Source organism: Perca flavescens, chromosome 1, assembly GCF_004354835.1.
Source record: "Perca flavescens isolate YP-PL-M2 chromosome 1, PFLA_1.0, whole genome shotgun sequence".
Classification (NCBI taxonomy): domain Eukaryota; kingdom Metazoa; phylum Chordata; class Actinopteri; order Perciformes; family Percidae; genus Perca; species Perca flavescens.
Window position 1 is genome coordinate 28,885,777 of NC_041331.1, and position 17,854 is coordinate 28,903,630.

Below are 17,854 nucleotides of genomic sequence, written 5' to 3' on the forward strand. Positions count from 1 at the left end.
ATTCACAAACCTCAGCACTGCCCCCCCATCCCTGCCCTCTGCCATATTAGGATGCTGACAGGCCGAGGGTGAGGAGTGGGTGGGGTTGCAGCAAGGAGGGGGCTCCATCCATTAGGTTTGAGGAGAGGGTCCGGTCTGACGCTGCGCGCCCCCGACGAGGAGAGAGCGCGCGCCATATATGGAACTGTCGCTTTGACCTCCCATCGAGCCTCGCGAGCCCACCTCGAGGTCCGTATAAGGTGCGCGTGGTTCAGTGGGGGTTTTCTAGGGGAGACGCCAGTTGCTACCAACCAGGGTTATAGATTTGTGTCAAGTAGGCCTCATCCACCCTTAAAATGGGAAAATGCTGTCCTCATCTGAACAGATTTAGACCGCAGTGAGAGCCAGGACCCAAACTACTGACTGACAGATCAACCAGAAACTGTGCTGCAACCTGAAAGCGCCAATTAAGAGTTCAACTCACAAGATAGCAGAAAATAATTTGAAAAAAGCTGAGGATGCATATTTGGTGTGTGAACTGTTAAATAAGTGCTGCTTCATCATTCCAATCATACCATTTCAGCCATAACATTTTAAATAGATTATTTGTAATTATTGCATTATATGCTGCAGGCTGATTGACTCCAGCTTGCATAAAGTTGTGCCCAATATGGAGTCATGAGTAAAAAAATGGAGGCATTTTTGCATTCACACATTGTAAGTGTATTTGTCTCTTCAGCCTTATATGGATGTACAACATGTTATGCTAAAAATCATTATACTGTATATGCAATATTGCAAACTGGACTCCCTTTTCTTAATTATGCAACACTTGCACACCTAAGAGACATTAACAGTTGGTTTAATTCAAACATACTGTTCTGCAGACCACATGGCCTGATATTCACACGTCTGTCAGAGTCTTATTGAATAAATAAGGAGAGAACCCCTGGAACAACCAACAGCTGAAACTGTATCTGCAGGAGTTACTCTGCTCTGTCACAGGAGCAGTTGGAATAATTATAACTCTACTGAAGGAGGGGGGCTATTGCATGTGTGTGTGTATGCATGTGGGAGTGAGCAATGGAGTGTGTGGCCATGCATGCACATGTATGTTTGTGTGTTGTGGCATGAGGCATCAGAAGGAGTGGAAGAGGAGATGCCAAGGAGCTTATAATAAACTCAAAGGAAGTAAGGAATGACAGGGTAACAGCGAGAAGCGTAGAGTAAAAGAAACATAAATACATTTAAAGAGGTAGAGAGACAAATAGGCTTGATTTGTTCAATTGAAGGAGCAGAGGCACCTAAGAGAAACAACTCTAATGACACCTGGGAACAACTGGGGATTCCTTGCCAGCAGCAGCTAATGCCATGTGTTGACACAAAGTAAAAAAGAAGATCAAATCAATGTGGATTAGTATCTCTGGAACTTCATGTACATAACAAGAGATCCACAACATTTTTGTCCAAAAAAATTAAGATATTCTATAAGAGGGAAAGCAATTATAGAATTATGAATAAATAAGTGCAGGTCATAATTGTTGGTACAAACACATGACTTATTATTCTGCTCTCAAATCATAACCTAAAGCTGGATTCATGTGGGAGAAGAGAAATGTTAACATGTAACCTTTCCTGACCTGGCTTCTCTTTATAGCAGCAACAGAAAGCTTCAGTATGGTTTGCAAGTGTTTGCATATAACATACAGTGTAAACACAAATTCATGGTAACGGAGAGAAAAGTTAATGGTAAGCAAAGAAAGTGAAATCTTTATGAATCCGATACTTATTTTAATTAGTAAAGTTCCATCATTTAAAGTTGCCTTAATTGGCCCTGCAAGTCTTCAGGGAATGCTGTTTCTGTGCATGCTTGCGTGCGTGTGTTGTGGGAGGGGGCTGCAGAGCAAGGTAGAGCTACTTTTATGCACTTGTTGTGAACCATTTCAGATCCGAGGGCCTGTGAAACACCTAAAATGTAAAGGGGCTGGCAGTTGTCAGGGAGTGAAAGACAGAGGGGAGGGGAGGGGAGGGGAGGGGAGGTCGGAGAGCCCAGGAAGTCTCCTGGAAAGTGTACTTGGGGAAGAGGAGGAGAAAGAGGGAGGTGAAAGGGTGTGTGCAGCAGGTGGCAGAAAAGATGAGTTTAGTTTGTCAGAAGATATGTGTCCAGCCAGTTGAAGAAGAGACTTTGGACAAGGAGCATATTTTTTATATTAGTGCTTTTTAGAAGTACCCTTTTTTTTGTATATTGTTTATTTTAGCCAGTAAATTAGTAGACAGGTATAGACAAATGGATGTTTTTTTTGTTTTTTTTTGTAAAAGCATGCTCAGTCGCCTACCTTGCTACCTGCTCAGTGAGATTTTTATTTCAGTCACCACACTCTCGCGCTGTCTCTCTCATGGGAGCACAGAGGGTCAGAGTGACAGAGAAAGTGTAAGAATAGCACAAGGCTCGGCATTCAATCACTGGAACCAATACACTTGCTGTACACAAGTCTCCTACCTTTTTTAGTTTGTCAGTGTGCTCAACGACTGAGGCTTCTGTGGTGCGTGTACAGTACAGCACAGACAGGAGGCTTGTTGGAGATTTTGGAGAGAAGTCAGGTGTTACAGTGAAGAAAGTCTGAGCATACTGGTACCGCTGATATTGAGGATATTGTAATTTGACAGGTAAAGGTGCTTTAGGGATATATTTTTTTTCAAGTTTAGTCTAACAATAGTCAGATGTTCAAATGTACATTTAAACATTTTTTGCTTTGAGACAGACTGGTAAAAACGTGGACATATCCTTTAATAAGAAGTACAACTGGTGTGATTTAATCCCATGAAGTGTCAGGACACATTCTTCTTCCTGTTTAGCCTAATTGTATTATGTTTTATTTATTATTTATTAGTTCCGTGCTGAGCACCGTGTACTGCTTTCTAATGCTCCTGATGAGGGTAAGCAAAACTCCTGATAATCTCCTGAAACCTGCTCAAACACAATCCAAATATCTCCTAAAGTTAAAAAGCCATTTTAATGTAATTTGTAGTAGAAGGGGTTCTGCTGCTGAGAGGAATAACAAGAGCTGGGCAGTATTTCACTACAGAGAGGCAGAACTGTGAGCATGACCTCTGATCAGTGAGATTGTTGGGCTCTCTTTTTCATAGAACAGTGGTGGGATATCTCTTATACCCAGTCATTTATATAAAAAGAATTGTTATTCTAATATAATATCATTTTATTACCTTTATATCATAAACAAGCTGGAGAATGACAGGAAAGGGGGTGAGGGGTGAGAGAGAGATTGGGGGATGACACGCAGCAAAGGGTTGGACTCAAACCTGGGCCGCTGCCAAGGACTCAGCCTTCTTTTCTTAAGTCTTAATGGACTTATTTTATTATCTTATGAACAAATAAAGCTTTGTGTGATGTCTTTTCAAGTGACAAGCAAGGATGATCATATTTTGTTGTGTAAGGCCAAAAAAGGATCAGAACCTTAGTTCCTGTAATTCCTCAAATAGCCCGGGGTAGATACAGAGAAAAGCCGGGGGAGCTGCAGCACATGGAGCTGGAATTGGAAACCCACGCAGGGCTGAGCAGCACCTGGTGAGCTGCACGAGCCAGCTGGGCTGTCCTATGAAGAACAACTGCTGCCTCGACTGGAGGGGTTGACCCACTGTTTAGTTTTAAGTAGAACGATACATTAAGAAAAGAGATATTAGTTACTGATCACAGAGAGATTACACTGTCCAAAGGAATATGGTGAAAATAATCTAAAATCAAAAGGCTTAAAACCTATCAAATACGGCCACCAAAGGTCAAGAATGAACACACATAAACATGTCTAAAGGGAGAGCATAATTCACAAGATATATTTCAGTTTTATTCAGTTGTATTTTACAGCATGGCTGTGCCTCTTGTGCCTGTACTGCTTTTAAATCACTTTTAGAACACATCAAACATACAGCTGATGATTTAAATATCTAAATAGGTTGAATGACACATACTCAATTTATCTTGATAGACTCTCAACCTGCCCCACAAGAGCAACAAATACTTAAAAGGGATGATAAATCAATCAATTGCATTCATTTACTGCTTGGCCATGACCCGTCTATGTGCCAGCAGATGGGACAATGTGAAGAGTCTAGTTGCAGGAGAAGCTCAGTGCACAGTCAACACAACCTACCAACAGCTGAATACACATTCCTCACATCATTACCAAGAAGTTTTATTTTGGTATGATGGATTGAACATTGATCCCACTAACCTGAGCAGTGAACACTTCTGAGCCTGGCTGTAACTCAAAGCATGAAGCATCAACGCCACCTACTGACAGCCTGACATACTGCATGGAAACACAGTTGTGAGACAAAAACAGTGTTTAACCCTTGTGTTGTCCTTCGGGTCACTGGGACACAAGGGTTAAAGTGAATATTTTATGAAAATGTCAGTATGTTAAGCTGAATGAGGAAATGTGATCTGGTACAAGCTATGAAATATAATCTTAATGGGATGTAAGTGATGAGATGTAAGTGGGTCTCCTTATCCCATCATTTTTAGTGGCTCTGTAAGGGAATGATGATTTAAAGCAAAAATAACCTTTAATAAATAAAATATCCTATGGCTATACCCAACCCCATGAAACAATGTAATAAAATGGTATCTTCACTTATATATAAAAAAAAGATATTAAATGTTTTTAAATATGTTCCAATGTAATACTAGTGTACGCTGTATGTGCCTAAACAGACTTAACAAACAAACCGACAAAAAGTCTTCCCACAAATAAAACTATTAACATCTTACTTTTACAGATAATAATTTAGCAAACACAAAAATAATTAAAAATCTATCATACATCATTTAGGCGATATTATTTATAACTGTACAAGTTTAAAAAATATCAACCTGCAGTCTTCTGTGATCTGTTAAAAGACATGGATGTATCATTATTTGGCAAACTTACGAGCACCGTCAGTGTTTACTTTACTTTATTAACAAAACATGAATTATTTCTATTTAATTTGAATGGGCAGGGTTTTGGTAATATTACCAACTTACTTCCACAGGAACCACAACACAAGTCTCTGGACAGGTGATGTTCAGAGACAAGGTCCAAGGCAATCAATAATTTATTAATACACAATAGAAGACAGAAAGAAATAGACAATACAAATTTGGGAAATATAGTTTTAAATATAGTTTTGTTATAGTACAGAGACTTAAATAATATCAGATCATTTGGAAATGTTTCTATATATGTTGTGCTGCAAAGCAATGTTGCTCAGAGCTTCTCATCAGACAACTAGTTGTAGTCAAAAGCAATTCTAGAAACAACCCAATCTACAGTCCCTTTAGAGCGGTGGGGAATTCAAACTAAGGGCATTTGCATGTCTGGTGTTAAAACTCCGCTCCAGACTCCCCCTGAGCAGTGAAGTGGGCATTTACCAGGCAAATATTTACTGAGAAGAATCCTTACTTCTTAGCCAGGCCCTCTAAGCCAGCTATAATATTTACCTGGCTAACATGTACGTGGTTTTAGGGCTGTTTACATAGAATTTAATGTTGGCCAAGTGCACACCCTGTAAACACTGACCAATGAACAGAGCATGGAAGAGACGATCACGTCACACACTGACAGACACAGTGGTCAACAGTATACAGTCAGAAATGCTGTACACTCACATGTTTAAGTTGTAATGTTGGTTTTGTTTTTTCCACCGTTTATAGATTAGACCAAGAAAGTTAAAAATGAAATGATTAGTGATTTTAGAGAATGGGATACTTGTTAAGGGGGGAGGGGGGGGTTGACATCATGACACAGACCAGCTCTGACTTTGATGACATGTCTCTTGTACCCTTCCTCCCCGAGAGCAGCAGAACATCTACCAGAAAAAGGCTGTTTAGCAGGCCTCAAGCAACTTTCCCAAGTCACTTTATTTATTTTGACATATAAAATATGGTAATGTTGAGCAGTTTCAGAGCTGTCACTTAAACCCAGAGAAAGAAAAACTAACTGAATCTAAACACATTGGCAAACCCATCCCAGTGTAAATATGATCAACTGAGATCAAATCCTTGATGAGAGAAATTATGTTTTTAGATGTGTAGCACCTAAGCATTGGACAATGACTAATATTTTTCATGGCAGGTGGGCATACATTAACTTCATGTCCTTATAGTGTTCGGTCCTGTTTTACAACAACACAAATAGCTGCTTCATTTGGCGGGTTTAAACCCCAAAATGACTGTAAAAGGCTCTGCATGTAAGCTTCAAGTTTTAAAAATCCATAATATGTCGACACAAATACACATTTAGCAGTTCTATATACATGATACTGCACTGTTTTTGGTTTGGTTATAAAAATCATCAAGTGATAACAGACTACAGTGTGCCATAGGAGTGAAAGAAAGTAATTTCCACCAGATTCATTCGGTTACATTAACCTATTTAAAACAGGATTTTGGCTTTCCCTGAAAACTATGGTAGAGACAATGATTTATTATAGATTATGTATCATTTTCACTCTCATTCAGACCTTGTCTTTTAGCATAGAATTAGATATTTTTTTAAATAAAGCACCTCTAGGAGCTCTCTGATCCATGTTTCAGTTCTTAGGTCTTCGCTGTGCATTACCCTCTCCGTTTCCTTTCCAAAGGGCTCTTCACGTGGTGCCAAATAGTCCTTTGGGCAGTGAAAAAACACCTGCAGCATTTAAGAAACCCCTTTAATGTTTCTCAGTGGTTTTCTGTTCTCCTCTCTAGTGTGCATATGTAGTCCTTACAGATGAAGTTCTGCTTTCCTTCAGCTTTTATCACCCCCCCCCCCCTCCCTTCTAGAGCAAAGCCACTTTTCTCCAGGAATTGATCTCACCTCCTGGTTTCTCCCTCTTCCTCATCCACTCCTCTGTAGTCCCTGTCCTCTCAGCGAAGTGCCCGTTTCTGTTCGTCTTGCAGAAACGCCTGTTTCTCCATCAGTTTTCTGAACAGTCCTTGCCTGTTGCCTAGCAGCTCTGTGTGCTGGCCACACTCGGCTATACGCCGCTGGTCCAGCACAGCAACTGCGTTCGCATTCTGGATGGTGGACAGACGGTGAGCGATGATCACGACCGTCCTCCCTGTTGAATGGGTGAGTGGGGAAGGGAATAATAAGTCAAGGGGAACAAAGTGCGCCAGCAGAAGCAGACCTGAAGCTTTATTCTGAAAATGTTGAATGGGAGAGACGGAAAAGACCTACCTTCCATCAGACGCTCCAAAGCCTCCTGGACCAAGAACTCATTCTCAGCATCCAATGCACTAAGGAAACATGGTTGTTTAGGCTTTCCTTCAACAAAATAACCGAAGATGCGTCTCTAACCAGCACAATAAAAAGTTTCTGAAGGCTCTATTATCATCATCATAATTTTCAAATAAATAAAGCCTGAAAGGATAAAGATAGTGAAAGTATTGTAGGTAAAGAAGTTTTGTTAGTGGATTTCAACAACAACTCTTTAGTATCAGTCTTTCTCACCTGGTAGCTTCGTCTAACAGCAGGATCTTAGGATTCTGTGGAGAGAGAACACAAAAGGTAGGTGTAGGTAAAGGTGTAGGAAAGCTGAGAAAATCCTGGCTCAACTTAACATTTTAAAGTTATTTTTGTGATTCAGTAAATATAATGTTTAGACACTATCTGTGAGCAATGACTGGAAAAGGCAGTCCTGGTTAATGGTTAACAAATGGCATGCAGTGCAGGTGGTTATTACTAGGGATGCACCGATCCGACTTTTTCAGTCCTGATACAGATACCGATGTTGAATTAATAATACACTGTATACCTTTTACCTTCCTTCCACCATGTGGAAGAGACTAAAGGCACCAGACTTTCCTAACTAAACATTATTTTCCTAACTCAGACAAAATAACATAGATGTAATGTATTGAATTGTTTATTTGTACACTCAACTCTTCCAGCATGCGACACACGTGCAACAGAGGGAAAAAAAACCTAACAAAACTGGATCGGCCCGTGGATCTGTTCATTTTTCCGATCCCGGATCCAGCTATTTTGTCAATATCAGGACAGATACTGTATCTGAACTTAATATCGGATCGGTGCACCCCTAGTTATTAACAGAGTTGTGCTTTCTCCTGATGTGGATAAACAGTAAAATTACCAAGTTGTTGTACTCACTTTGAGCAGAGCTCTGGCTATTGCTATCCTCTGTTTCTGACCACCTGAGAAAAACACAAGTTAACCATGTACACACATAAAGGCTACGTCTAAATAGGCCCTCTGGGTCTGTTGTATGCAAAAGAGTGGTTTTTAAAAGCTTTTCATGTTCTGAATAGAAAAATATTAACTGACCATAACTCTGCTATATGAATATGAATACAAGTACTTGAGAAAAATGTTAGAAAGACTTTGAAACAGTAAGCAGTGTTGTCTTTCTAAAATGTAAAACAATTTAATGAAGAACTAAAATAAATGTCTTGAATTTTCTTACTTTTTTTTTGATATATAAAAACACAGCAAACTAAGTATAACATTTTATATGAATGCATTATTGAGTTTAAATAATTCTTAAAAATAAAAAATGAGCAGCCTTCCCAACACTGAACATATATTTATAACCATGTGAAAGTAAATACCAGATGAAAATGTGTCAACGGCTCATATAAAACAAATATCATCTTTAGTATTGTCAACCCTGACGACTGCTTTCTTGCATCCACAGTGAAGTAGATGTTGTGATGATAACTCTGTGGTGTCTCTGCCTCCGTTTCTCACCTGACAACAGCACTCCCTTCTCCCCCACTACGGTGTTAAAGCCCTTAGGAAAAGTCTGGATGAAATTAAAGGCGTTGGCCACTCTGGCTGCCCTGTGGATGTCCTCTGTGGTCACAGCGTCTGGGTCCACTGCACCGTATGCTATATTATCTCTTATAGAGCAAGAAAACAGCACGGGCTCCTGGGAGAGAGGCGAGAAGACAAGCTTCACTCAAGGGCTCTCAATATTATTTGGCCACTTACAGTTAATGGAAATGCACAGAATGCATGTCTGTCTGCTCAGGTGATGTGTGTGCTATGAGAGCTGTTGTATAAGAACAGGTTAAAGGACAAATCCGGCGCAAAATGAAACTAGGGGTTAATAACACGTGTACCAAAGATTTTAGAACTTTGCAAGTGTACAGACAGTTTATTAAAAAGATTATAAAAGTTTATAAAGACTGTACCATTCACGTATACAGGCGGGCTGCCATCTTGGGAAAACAGTCACGACCAGTCGAATGACGAACGGCGTGCAACCAGTAACAAAGCTCAAGCACGGCGTTCGTCATTCGACTGGTCGTGACTGTTTTCCCAAGATGGCAGCCCGCCTGTATACGTGAATAGTACAGTCTTTACGGATACAGATACTTTATAAACTAGATTTTTAATAAACTGTCTGTACACTTACAAAGTTTTACATGTAGGGACCCTCATTATGCTACCGTGGAAGTGTGGTGCCATTTTGAGCCTTGTTAGTGGTATAGAAGTAGCGATTTCTTTTTACTTTACTCGTGCCCCGACGACTAGCGTTATAAGCTAATTAGCCGGTTTGGGCTAAAACTGGTCACATTCGATTAGCATGAAAACATATCCCAGAGAACGGTCGACTCGGTACACATGCGTTATTAACCCCTAGGTTCATTTTGCGCCGGATTTGTCCTTTAAAGATTCATTACTGACCTGGCTGACAGTTCCAATGTGACTCCTGAGCCAATAGGGATTCAGATCTCTGATGTCATGACCATCTATGGTGATGATGCCTGGAGAAAATGGTTCATTCTCAGATGTTAAACAGCCATCGGACAGAGGCTTGTACTTTTAAGTTTGCAATCATCAGATTTCTCAGAGTGTCTGATTACTCATCAGACAGAACGAGCTCGCTCTCACCAGCATCAGTGTCGTACAGCCTGAGGAGCAGTGAGACGAGGGTTGATTTTCCAGAGCCACTGGGTCCCACCACAGCCATGATGGTACCAGCTGGGACCAGCAGACTGAGGTTCTGGAAAATAGGAGCCTCCTTACGGGTCGGGTAGGCAAAGGAGATATCAGAAAACTCCAACCGACCCTTCAGCTGGTCTGAAGGAAGCATGAGGCCTTCTGTGGAGGAGCAGAGGAAGACGGACACAAAAATAGAACCATTACTTGTGTTTAACTTGCTGGATTGGTTTATTACAGTAAATGAGAAGATGTCAAATAAATGAACAAGGAAATTTAGAGCAAAAACAGAACTAGATTATTTTGCTACAACTTAAAATGTAAATTATACATTGTGTTTATTAACTGACTGGGCTGTTACATCTGCTGACATCTGTTTTGCAATAACAAATAAAAAAAGCAGTGAGTCTTTCAAATTTGGTTATATATAGTTACATATTTAACATCTGACAGTGAATTACCATCTAGTAGAAGTAATATCTAGTTACACAGAGAGAAGATTGAGACTATATATGTGAAATTCCCTGTCATGCACTTTTCTGTAGCAGTAAAGATCTAAGAAACAATACTTATTTACCATTCTCATAACAACTCTATTAAAAAACTTTTGTTTTCTGGGCATATCAATAATTCCAAGAACTTAATGATGGGTTTACAGGACAAAGTGGGTACTCATTGATGTAGTGCGTGCAGGTGTGAGTGTCTGCTGACCATTTAGAGGAAACTCAGGCTTTCTGTCCAGCAGCTCCCAAATTCTGGCTCCTGCTCCAAAACCCTTCATCAGCTCAGAGTAAAATGAACTCAGACCTACACGTCAAACAATAAAACACTGAGCCAAAAGCCATCATACACACACAGTATGTAGGATGTAAACAATACAGATAAGGAGATTCATATAATAGGAAAGTACACCTTACCTGCAATACTGATGCCCACCCAGAAGGTGTACATGAGGAACGATGAGAGCTCTCCCACAGTCATGTGCTGGCTGGCCATCAGAAGCCCTCCTTTGTACAGCACTGACAGGATCATCATGTTACCACTGAGACCAGTCTGAAAGACACATGACCACAAACGCACACCCTTGGTTATTTGATCACTGCTACTCCATAAAACAGCACTGATTATATGGATTAAAACCCATTTGGGAACCTGCTGGATAAGTTAACTGGGCTCTCTCTTCATATCTGAACTATAGTTCGTTGAGCGTGGAGAATATTATTTACCTCATACGTTTGTATCAGAGAAACAGTTTGGGGGTAGGATATGCAGGGATAATTACACTATTTACAAAGATTTAGGACTTATTTTTCATCTTTTGTTTAGAGTTGCCAGTATATTTATAGCCACCTAGCTAAATCTAATCCAATGCAGAAGCACTACAATAAATAATACCTTACCATAAAGTATATGGTTGTTGTTGACACAGTTTTACATAGACATTGATTCAATGTTGTATTAATTGACTGATTGATTGAATGTTTTTGTATTTTGAAGGCTGTAGTTTGTTCAAGTGGTTAAAGTATTCTAAGCAGGATTTTCCTAAAAAACAATGTATAGACGAATACAAAAGTAATCATAAAAGTATCGTAGTAGAAGCGGGGGGTGGTGTATCTGCAGAGACGCTGCCCTCTGCCTGTATTTTCGTTTATGGGCTATAACAGACCCCAAGGTGTGCGGCCCGTTCATGTCGCTGTGTGTTTGGCTGTGACATTTATTTCACCAACACATATACAGGGACAGGATGAAGCTCTGCATTCACACAAATTACGGCAATGTAACACCTGTCTTCAGGGTTGTGCAGAGGTGTGTGTGTTTATTTGTGCTTAAGAATGTAATTGGCATGAAACAATGAAAAAAAAAAAAAAAAAAAAACTTTTTATTCCTCTCATTCACAGCTTTGTCCTCGCTAACACCGCTTCCTTTCTTTATTGACTCTCTAGCTTACATTCACTCTCTTATAGTCTGATTAACAGGCAAACCGATTTCCTGAGCCACATTAACCAGCTCTGACTGGGGGATCTTGAGGCGTTCCCAGGCCAGGATGGAGACATAATCTCTCCAAACAGTTCTGGGTCTTCCCTGAGGCCTTCTACCAACTTGACGTGTCTGGAACACCTCCCTACCCAGGGGGCATCCTTACCAGATGCCCGAGCCATCTCAGCTCGACGCAATAAGCAGCGCCTCTACTCCGAGTTCCTCACGGATGACTGAGCTTCTCACCCTATCGCTAAAGGAGACACCAGCCACTCTCCTGAGAAAAACCCATTTTGGCTGCTTGTACCCTGGATCTCGTTCTTTCAGTCATGACCCAGTCTTCATGACCATAGGTGAGGGTAGGAACAAAAAATTGACGGGTAGATTTTTTTTGGTGGGGTAAAGTGAATGCAACACCGCCCCCGCTACTCCGATTCTCCGGCCAATCTCCCGATCCATTGTCCACTCACTCGCGAACAAGACCCTGAAGTACTTGAACTCTTTTACTCGGGGTAAGGACTCATTCCCTACCCGGGGTAGGCACCCCCTCAGTTTCCTGCCGAGAACCATGGCCTCAGATTTAGAGGTGCTGATCCTCATCCCAGCCGCTTCACACTTGGCTGCGAACCTATCCAGTGAGTGTTGAAGGTCACGGACTGATGACACCGTCGGGACCACATCATCTGCAAAAAGCAGCGATGAGACCGAACCGCAACCCCTAACTCATGTTTAAACAGCTGGTTTGTCAGTGTGTGTTTACACACCAACGACAAATTCTGCCACTGTAAGTATACCTTAAAGATATGAAGAGAAGAAACTGTTTTAAGAGCTAGAAGCAAAGTTGTGTTGAGTTGTTTCAACACTGTCCTAACCTTTTAAAGCACACAGATGGGTTTTGGTATTCGCTGACCGGAAGATTGGATAATACTTTTTTATGGTGAAACATCTGTCCTATACATACATGTCAGGTTCTGTGGTTTTTGTGACCTGAAATACAGGGGCAAAAAAGGAGAAGCCTCTCTGCAATAGTTGATTTCCTAACTGTGGATTTGGTTTGCGTCACTGACAGGACACACACACACACTCCTACAAACACACTTACCACTCCAAAGAAGCCAGCTCGTAGAAGAGCCTCCTTCTTGGCCAAGCTGAGGACCAGGTCTGTCTTCTGTGTGTATGTGTTGACCTCGGACAGCTCTTTACCAAAAGCCCTGACCGTCCGCATGTTGCTGATACGCTCCTCTGCCAACTACACACACGTGCAAATCTTTTTATTACAACATCTATTCAACTATCTATTGGAAATCAGATAATCAACATAGCAAATTGACTCTATCTGAAATATAATTAAGCCACCATAGGCAGTGCAGCATTTATATCACATATACACATATAAAAGCAAAGACACTGGGCTTATCTACACAAACAATTTGCAATCATATTTGGTCACAGCTTTCATTTTTTTTTAATTACCACAACCTTAAATAATGTTTTATTATTTCCTGCTGCTGAACATTTTGGCAACTTCTAACACAAAAAATGTAACTATTAATCAAATAAATGCACACAACAACAAAAAAAGTAATGCACAAAGTTCAAACTATTTAATTTTGATCTGTGTGTTTCAGTTAACTGTACCTGTGTGGCTTGTGCAAGTGCATCCTGTGTGCGTTTGGAGATGGAGCGAAGGTATCTGCCATAGACTATAGCAAGACCGGCCACAGGAGGAACAATCAGCAACACAAAGCATGCAAGACCGGGGGAGACATAGAACTAGAAGGGGAGAGAGAGAGAGAGAGAGAGAGAAAAAAAAAAAAAGTTAATGGAAATAAAAGGGTAGAAAATAGAGGGAGGGAGGGTGGATGTAGAGGAGAGAGACAGAAAGAAGTTCACACTAAATGGCCCTAATCCGTAATTACAGCAATTATGTTCATTCATTTCCTTGAACGTTCATTAAACCAGGAAATCATTTGACTTTCTTGTAAGGACAAATTGTTTGTCATAAGCATGTGTTGTGTTTAATGATTTTCTGTTTGGGAAAATACAGTTGGAAGGAAGTTAATGGACCTGTTGGTCAACAAATGTCTCATCCACACAGAAAGGTACACATAATGTTGTGACATGTCACTGCTACTACATCGCACATATCTGTACATGTTGTTCATACATTGTTCATATTACATAGCCATATTTATTCAGCTCTTATAACACTGCAATATATTTATTGTCCTGCCTATGCACCACCGGTCTATACTTTGTATAGCACATTGCACTTTTTTGCACTTCTGGTTAAACGCAAACTGCATTTCGTTGTCTTTGTACTTGTACTCTGCACAATGACAATAAAGTTGAATCTAATCTAATAAAAAAGTTGAGACTGGTGACAGAATGTGGTCAGATGAGGGTCATTTAGATCAATAGATCAGCAGTTAGTATCAGTTAAGCCGGCTGTTGGTCAATACTGTGTGTGTACACACAGACACACAGACACACAGACACACAGACACACAGACACACAGACACACAGACACACACACACACACACACACACACACACACACACACACACACACACACACACACACACACACACACACACACACTATATTTAACTTACAAGAAGTATATTTGGAAACCTGTTTCCCAACATTCCTATAGTCTCAGAATGGAATGATGCAAACAAAAGACAGCAAGAAAATCACACACCTTACTCTGCTGTTAAATGACTGTAGTGTTTTTAAAAGTCAGACTTACATTGCCCTTAGTTTGCAATAATAATGTTAAATCTAAAAGTATTTCAGACAAATTAGTAATAAAATACCTAACACATTTATTTCACAACATAACTATATTATAAAGGATACCTGCTGGTTCCTCAAGCAAACCTATGCTGACCAACCACAGCGGACCACTCTGAGGGACATACTCACCATCATACTGACACCAGCAACTGCCTGGGCGACGGCTCTCAGCCCGTCTGACAGGTTGTCAGTGATCGAGTGGCCCACCACGGTGGTGTCAGCAGAGAGGCGGTTGATAAGCTCGCCGGTCCTATTCTTGTCAAAAAATGCCACTTCCTGTCCGAGGATGGAGGAGAAGAGGGCGGCACGGAGATTACGAACAATCTGTTGGCCTGAAGCGAGAAGAGAAAAGAAATAAGTGAGGAGGATAGAGATAGGAGACTGTTGCATGAGACAGTCACTTGATTAGTTATTGATCACAAAATGAATCAACTCCATCTTTGGTAAGTCATTAATCATCCCAGCCATGCAATAAATTTTTTTTTTTCTTCAAAGTACTGTTGGCCGATAAGAAATAATTACAGCAACAACATTTTTCTGCTTGTGTACAGATTAAACAAACAAGATAGATAATGTTAATCAGTGCGCTTTAGAGGTGCTGGTGCGTGTATTTTTTTAAACTTTGGACTGAGCCAGGCTGGCTGTTTCTCCTTATTCCAGTATGTATGCTAAGCTAAGCTAACCATCTCCTGGCTCTAGCTTTAGATTTGCATTTCGTTGTACACAATTGTACTCTGCACAATGACAATAAAGTTGAATCTAATCTAATAATATTGAACACAGAGTGGTATTGATCTTCTCATCTCACTAGTAAGTAAGATAACATAAATATTCCTCATCAGTCATTCAGAGTATTTAGTACTGAAATATAAGACACTGGAAGTTATTGTTTCCTATACCTTAATGCACACTAAAGCAAACATGAAGACCTGGTGGAGAGGTACATAGATTCCTCACAATCTGCTCATTAATGCAGACATCAGTGAGTTTGTGTTTAGTGTAGGCTGTATGGACTGGGAAGTGATCATGTGTGTGAATTTGTGCCTGTGTTTCTTCATCTCACCTGATGTCTGCATGAGGTAGACTCTGGCAGCATTGGCTGCCCCACCACACAGGAACACTCCGGTCAGCATGATACATAATGATGTCAGGGAGGCCGCCATTGTCTCTGTGTCTGTTCCAGTGGTGTAAATGGTGTCGATCACTTTACCCAGGAAAAATGGAGCTGACATGGTTACAGCACTGGAGACAGTTAGGAAGCCTAAAGCAGCTGGTGTGGATACAACAAAGAAAAACACATACATTTTATTTAAACAAATAATTGTAGAAAGCAAAACCAAAGGCTACAATTCATCAAGAGATGCTTTCACTTCACGTTTTAAAAAGGGGTTATCCACCCAGCAAAAGCTGATGGATACTTGAGATTGTTTTTCAAACCTGAATAGTGTTTTAAAAAGAGCTTTCCAAATTAACATCATAAACAGCTGAGAGTAGCAGTGCAGGCTTTTACAGATAATGATGAATACAATTTGACTTAATGTAAAAGTTTCCAATCCTGTAGAACTTGTATTACCTGTGGTAATGGGAAATGATGCAGCAGGAAGGTATTTGTGTGTGCACATTCCCTCCTATAACTAGGTGAGGCGCAAGATAACACATACAGTAAAGAAAAGTTAGATAATATTTAAACACTGCATATTGGACTGACTACAGTATGCAGCATTCATCAGACAAAAACCTTGCCTTTTCTTTTTCCTACAATCAACACAATTTTTTTTTATTATTAATAAATTAATTTAACATTTTGACACCCTTTGTTATTCTCTCATCAGGGATACATCTAAACACTAGACCACAAAGCGTATAGAGTCACTATTGGAGATGTGTTGTGGGTGGATAGACCTTTTGTCATAGATATGGTGACTTAAGAGGACAGGTAAATGCTTTCAGGATGCACACTGTTTACCTGCCAGTCTCCATCTCTCCGGGTGTGCAAGTTGCAAAATCCTTTTAACATCCTCCAGGGGAACCGTGGTCCGTGTTTGATCACGGTCAGTGTCCGTCTGGGTCTTCGCTGGTCCGGCTGGTGTAGGTGTAGAGGCGGCTGAAGAGCTGGTAAAGGCAACAGGTGTGTGTGTGACTGTCCGTGCTCGGCCTGTCGGTGTGTGTGGACAGAGTATGGAAAGACCCCTAAGTGGACCGCAGGACAGGACAGACATGAAGGGCCCGGGCGAGCAGAAAGGGAAGGCAGTTGTCGGGCGGACTGATGACTTGACCCCGGTCCACTGTCTCTTCCTCCGGAAAGCAGCGGAGAGAGTCAGACGGTGATCCAGCCACAGCATCCTCGGCTGTGGTAGCTTGGGTTTGGACAAATGCACTCCATGTGAGCACCTTGACATGCGAATTAAAAGCCGCATCGTCCGAGTTGAATTGTTGATAATAGCTCAAGTTAAAAAAAATATTTTTTGTTCCTTAGTGGTCAGTCAGATTCAGCAAACGATGGTGTGTCGAGGTGTTTCTTGTTGAGTCAGTCCACTCAGAGAAACATTAGTCCCATAGCCCGGTAGGTCAAAGCACCGCATCCATAGCCGAGCAGTTGTAGAGCTTCTTGCCGCTACATTGCAGAGTTTAGACCGTTATTGTCCGTTTTATCTGCGCCTGACAGCCGCCTAAACACAGTTTATCTCTTATCAATGAACAGCTAACAACACCCTGCCTGTCACTGTCATCTGTCGCTGAATATTTGGTTGGCAGGCGGGTGAAGTGGAAACACAAGCTGCCGAAGATTGACAAACACCTAATCCACTCTGAGAATTGCACCTTTACAGCCTGGGAATAGTCTAAAAGTGTGGAAACAAGAAAGGTGACCCTGGTTTGGTTCTTATGTACATACACGATTCCTCCTCCTCCTCGACAAATGAATCCAATGGCTGACGGTATAAAGCAAACTTTCCCAGGCATAATCAAACACACACAGATCGTCAAATCCCTAGCCATAAGTGTTTCGTGAATGAGTTGTGAAAGGTTCTAAAACAAAACATACAATTTGTACTCAAAAAAGCAAAGTCTATTTTTGTTTTTATCTAGTTCATACAGATATTCATGCCTAAGAATAGGGTGGCATGGGATAACGTTATTAGCTAGCTAAAT

At 40.8% G+C, this 17,854-nt stretch overlaps 1 protein-coding gene across 2 annotated transcripts; it reads right to left on the reverse strand.

Annotated features, from left to right (window-relative positions):
- Positions 1 to 6,814: 6,814 nt before the first annotated feature.
- abcb10 (ATP-binding cassette, sub-family B (MDR/TAP), member 10) lies at positions 6,815 to 17,631 on the reverse strand. Of its 2 annotated transcripts, XM_028577688.1 has the most exons (14): positions 16,671 to 17,631; positions 15,768 to 15,974; positions 14,834 to 15,036; positions 13,542 to 13,676; positions 13,006 to 13,152; positions 10,844 to 10,979; positions 10,638 to 10,733; positions 9,879 to 10,088; positions 9,672 to 9,751; positions 8,730 to 8,910; positions 8,133 to 8,176; positions 7,473 to 7,507; positions 7,200 to 7,258; positions 6,815 to 7,080 (listed from the first exon to the last, which is right to left on the reverse strand). In XM_028577688.1, exons 1-14 carry the CDS (start codon positions 17,119 to 17,121, stop codon positions 6,887 to 6,889), a joined length of 2,178 nt encoding a protein of 725 aa, XP_028433489.1. In that variant the 5' UTR covers positions 17,122 to 17,631; the 3' UTR covers positions 6,815 to 6,886. The 2 variants fall into 2 exon arrangements, with proteins under 2 accessions (XP_028433489.1, XP_028433498.1); XM_028577697.1 differs by lacking the exons at positions 13,006 to 13,152; positions 13,542 to 13,676.
- Between the last annotated feature and the right edge of the window lie 223 nt (positions 17,632 to 17,854).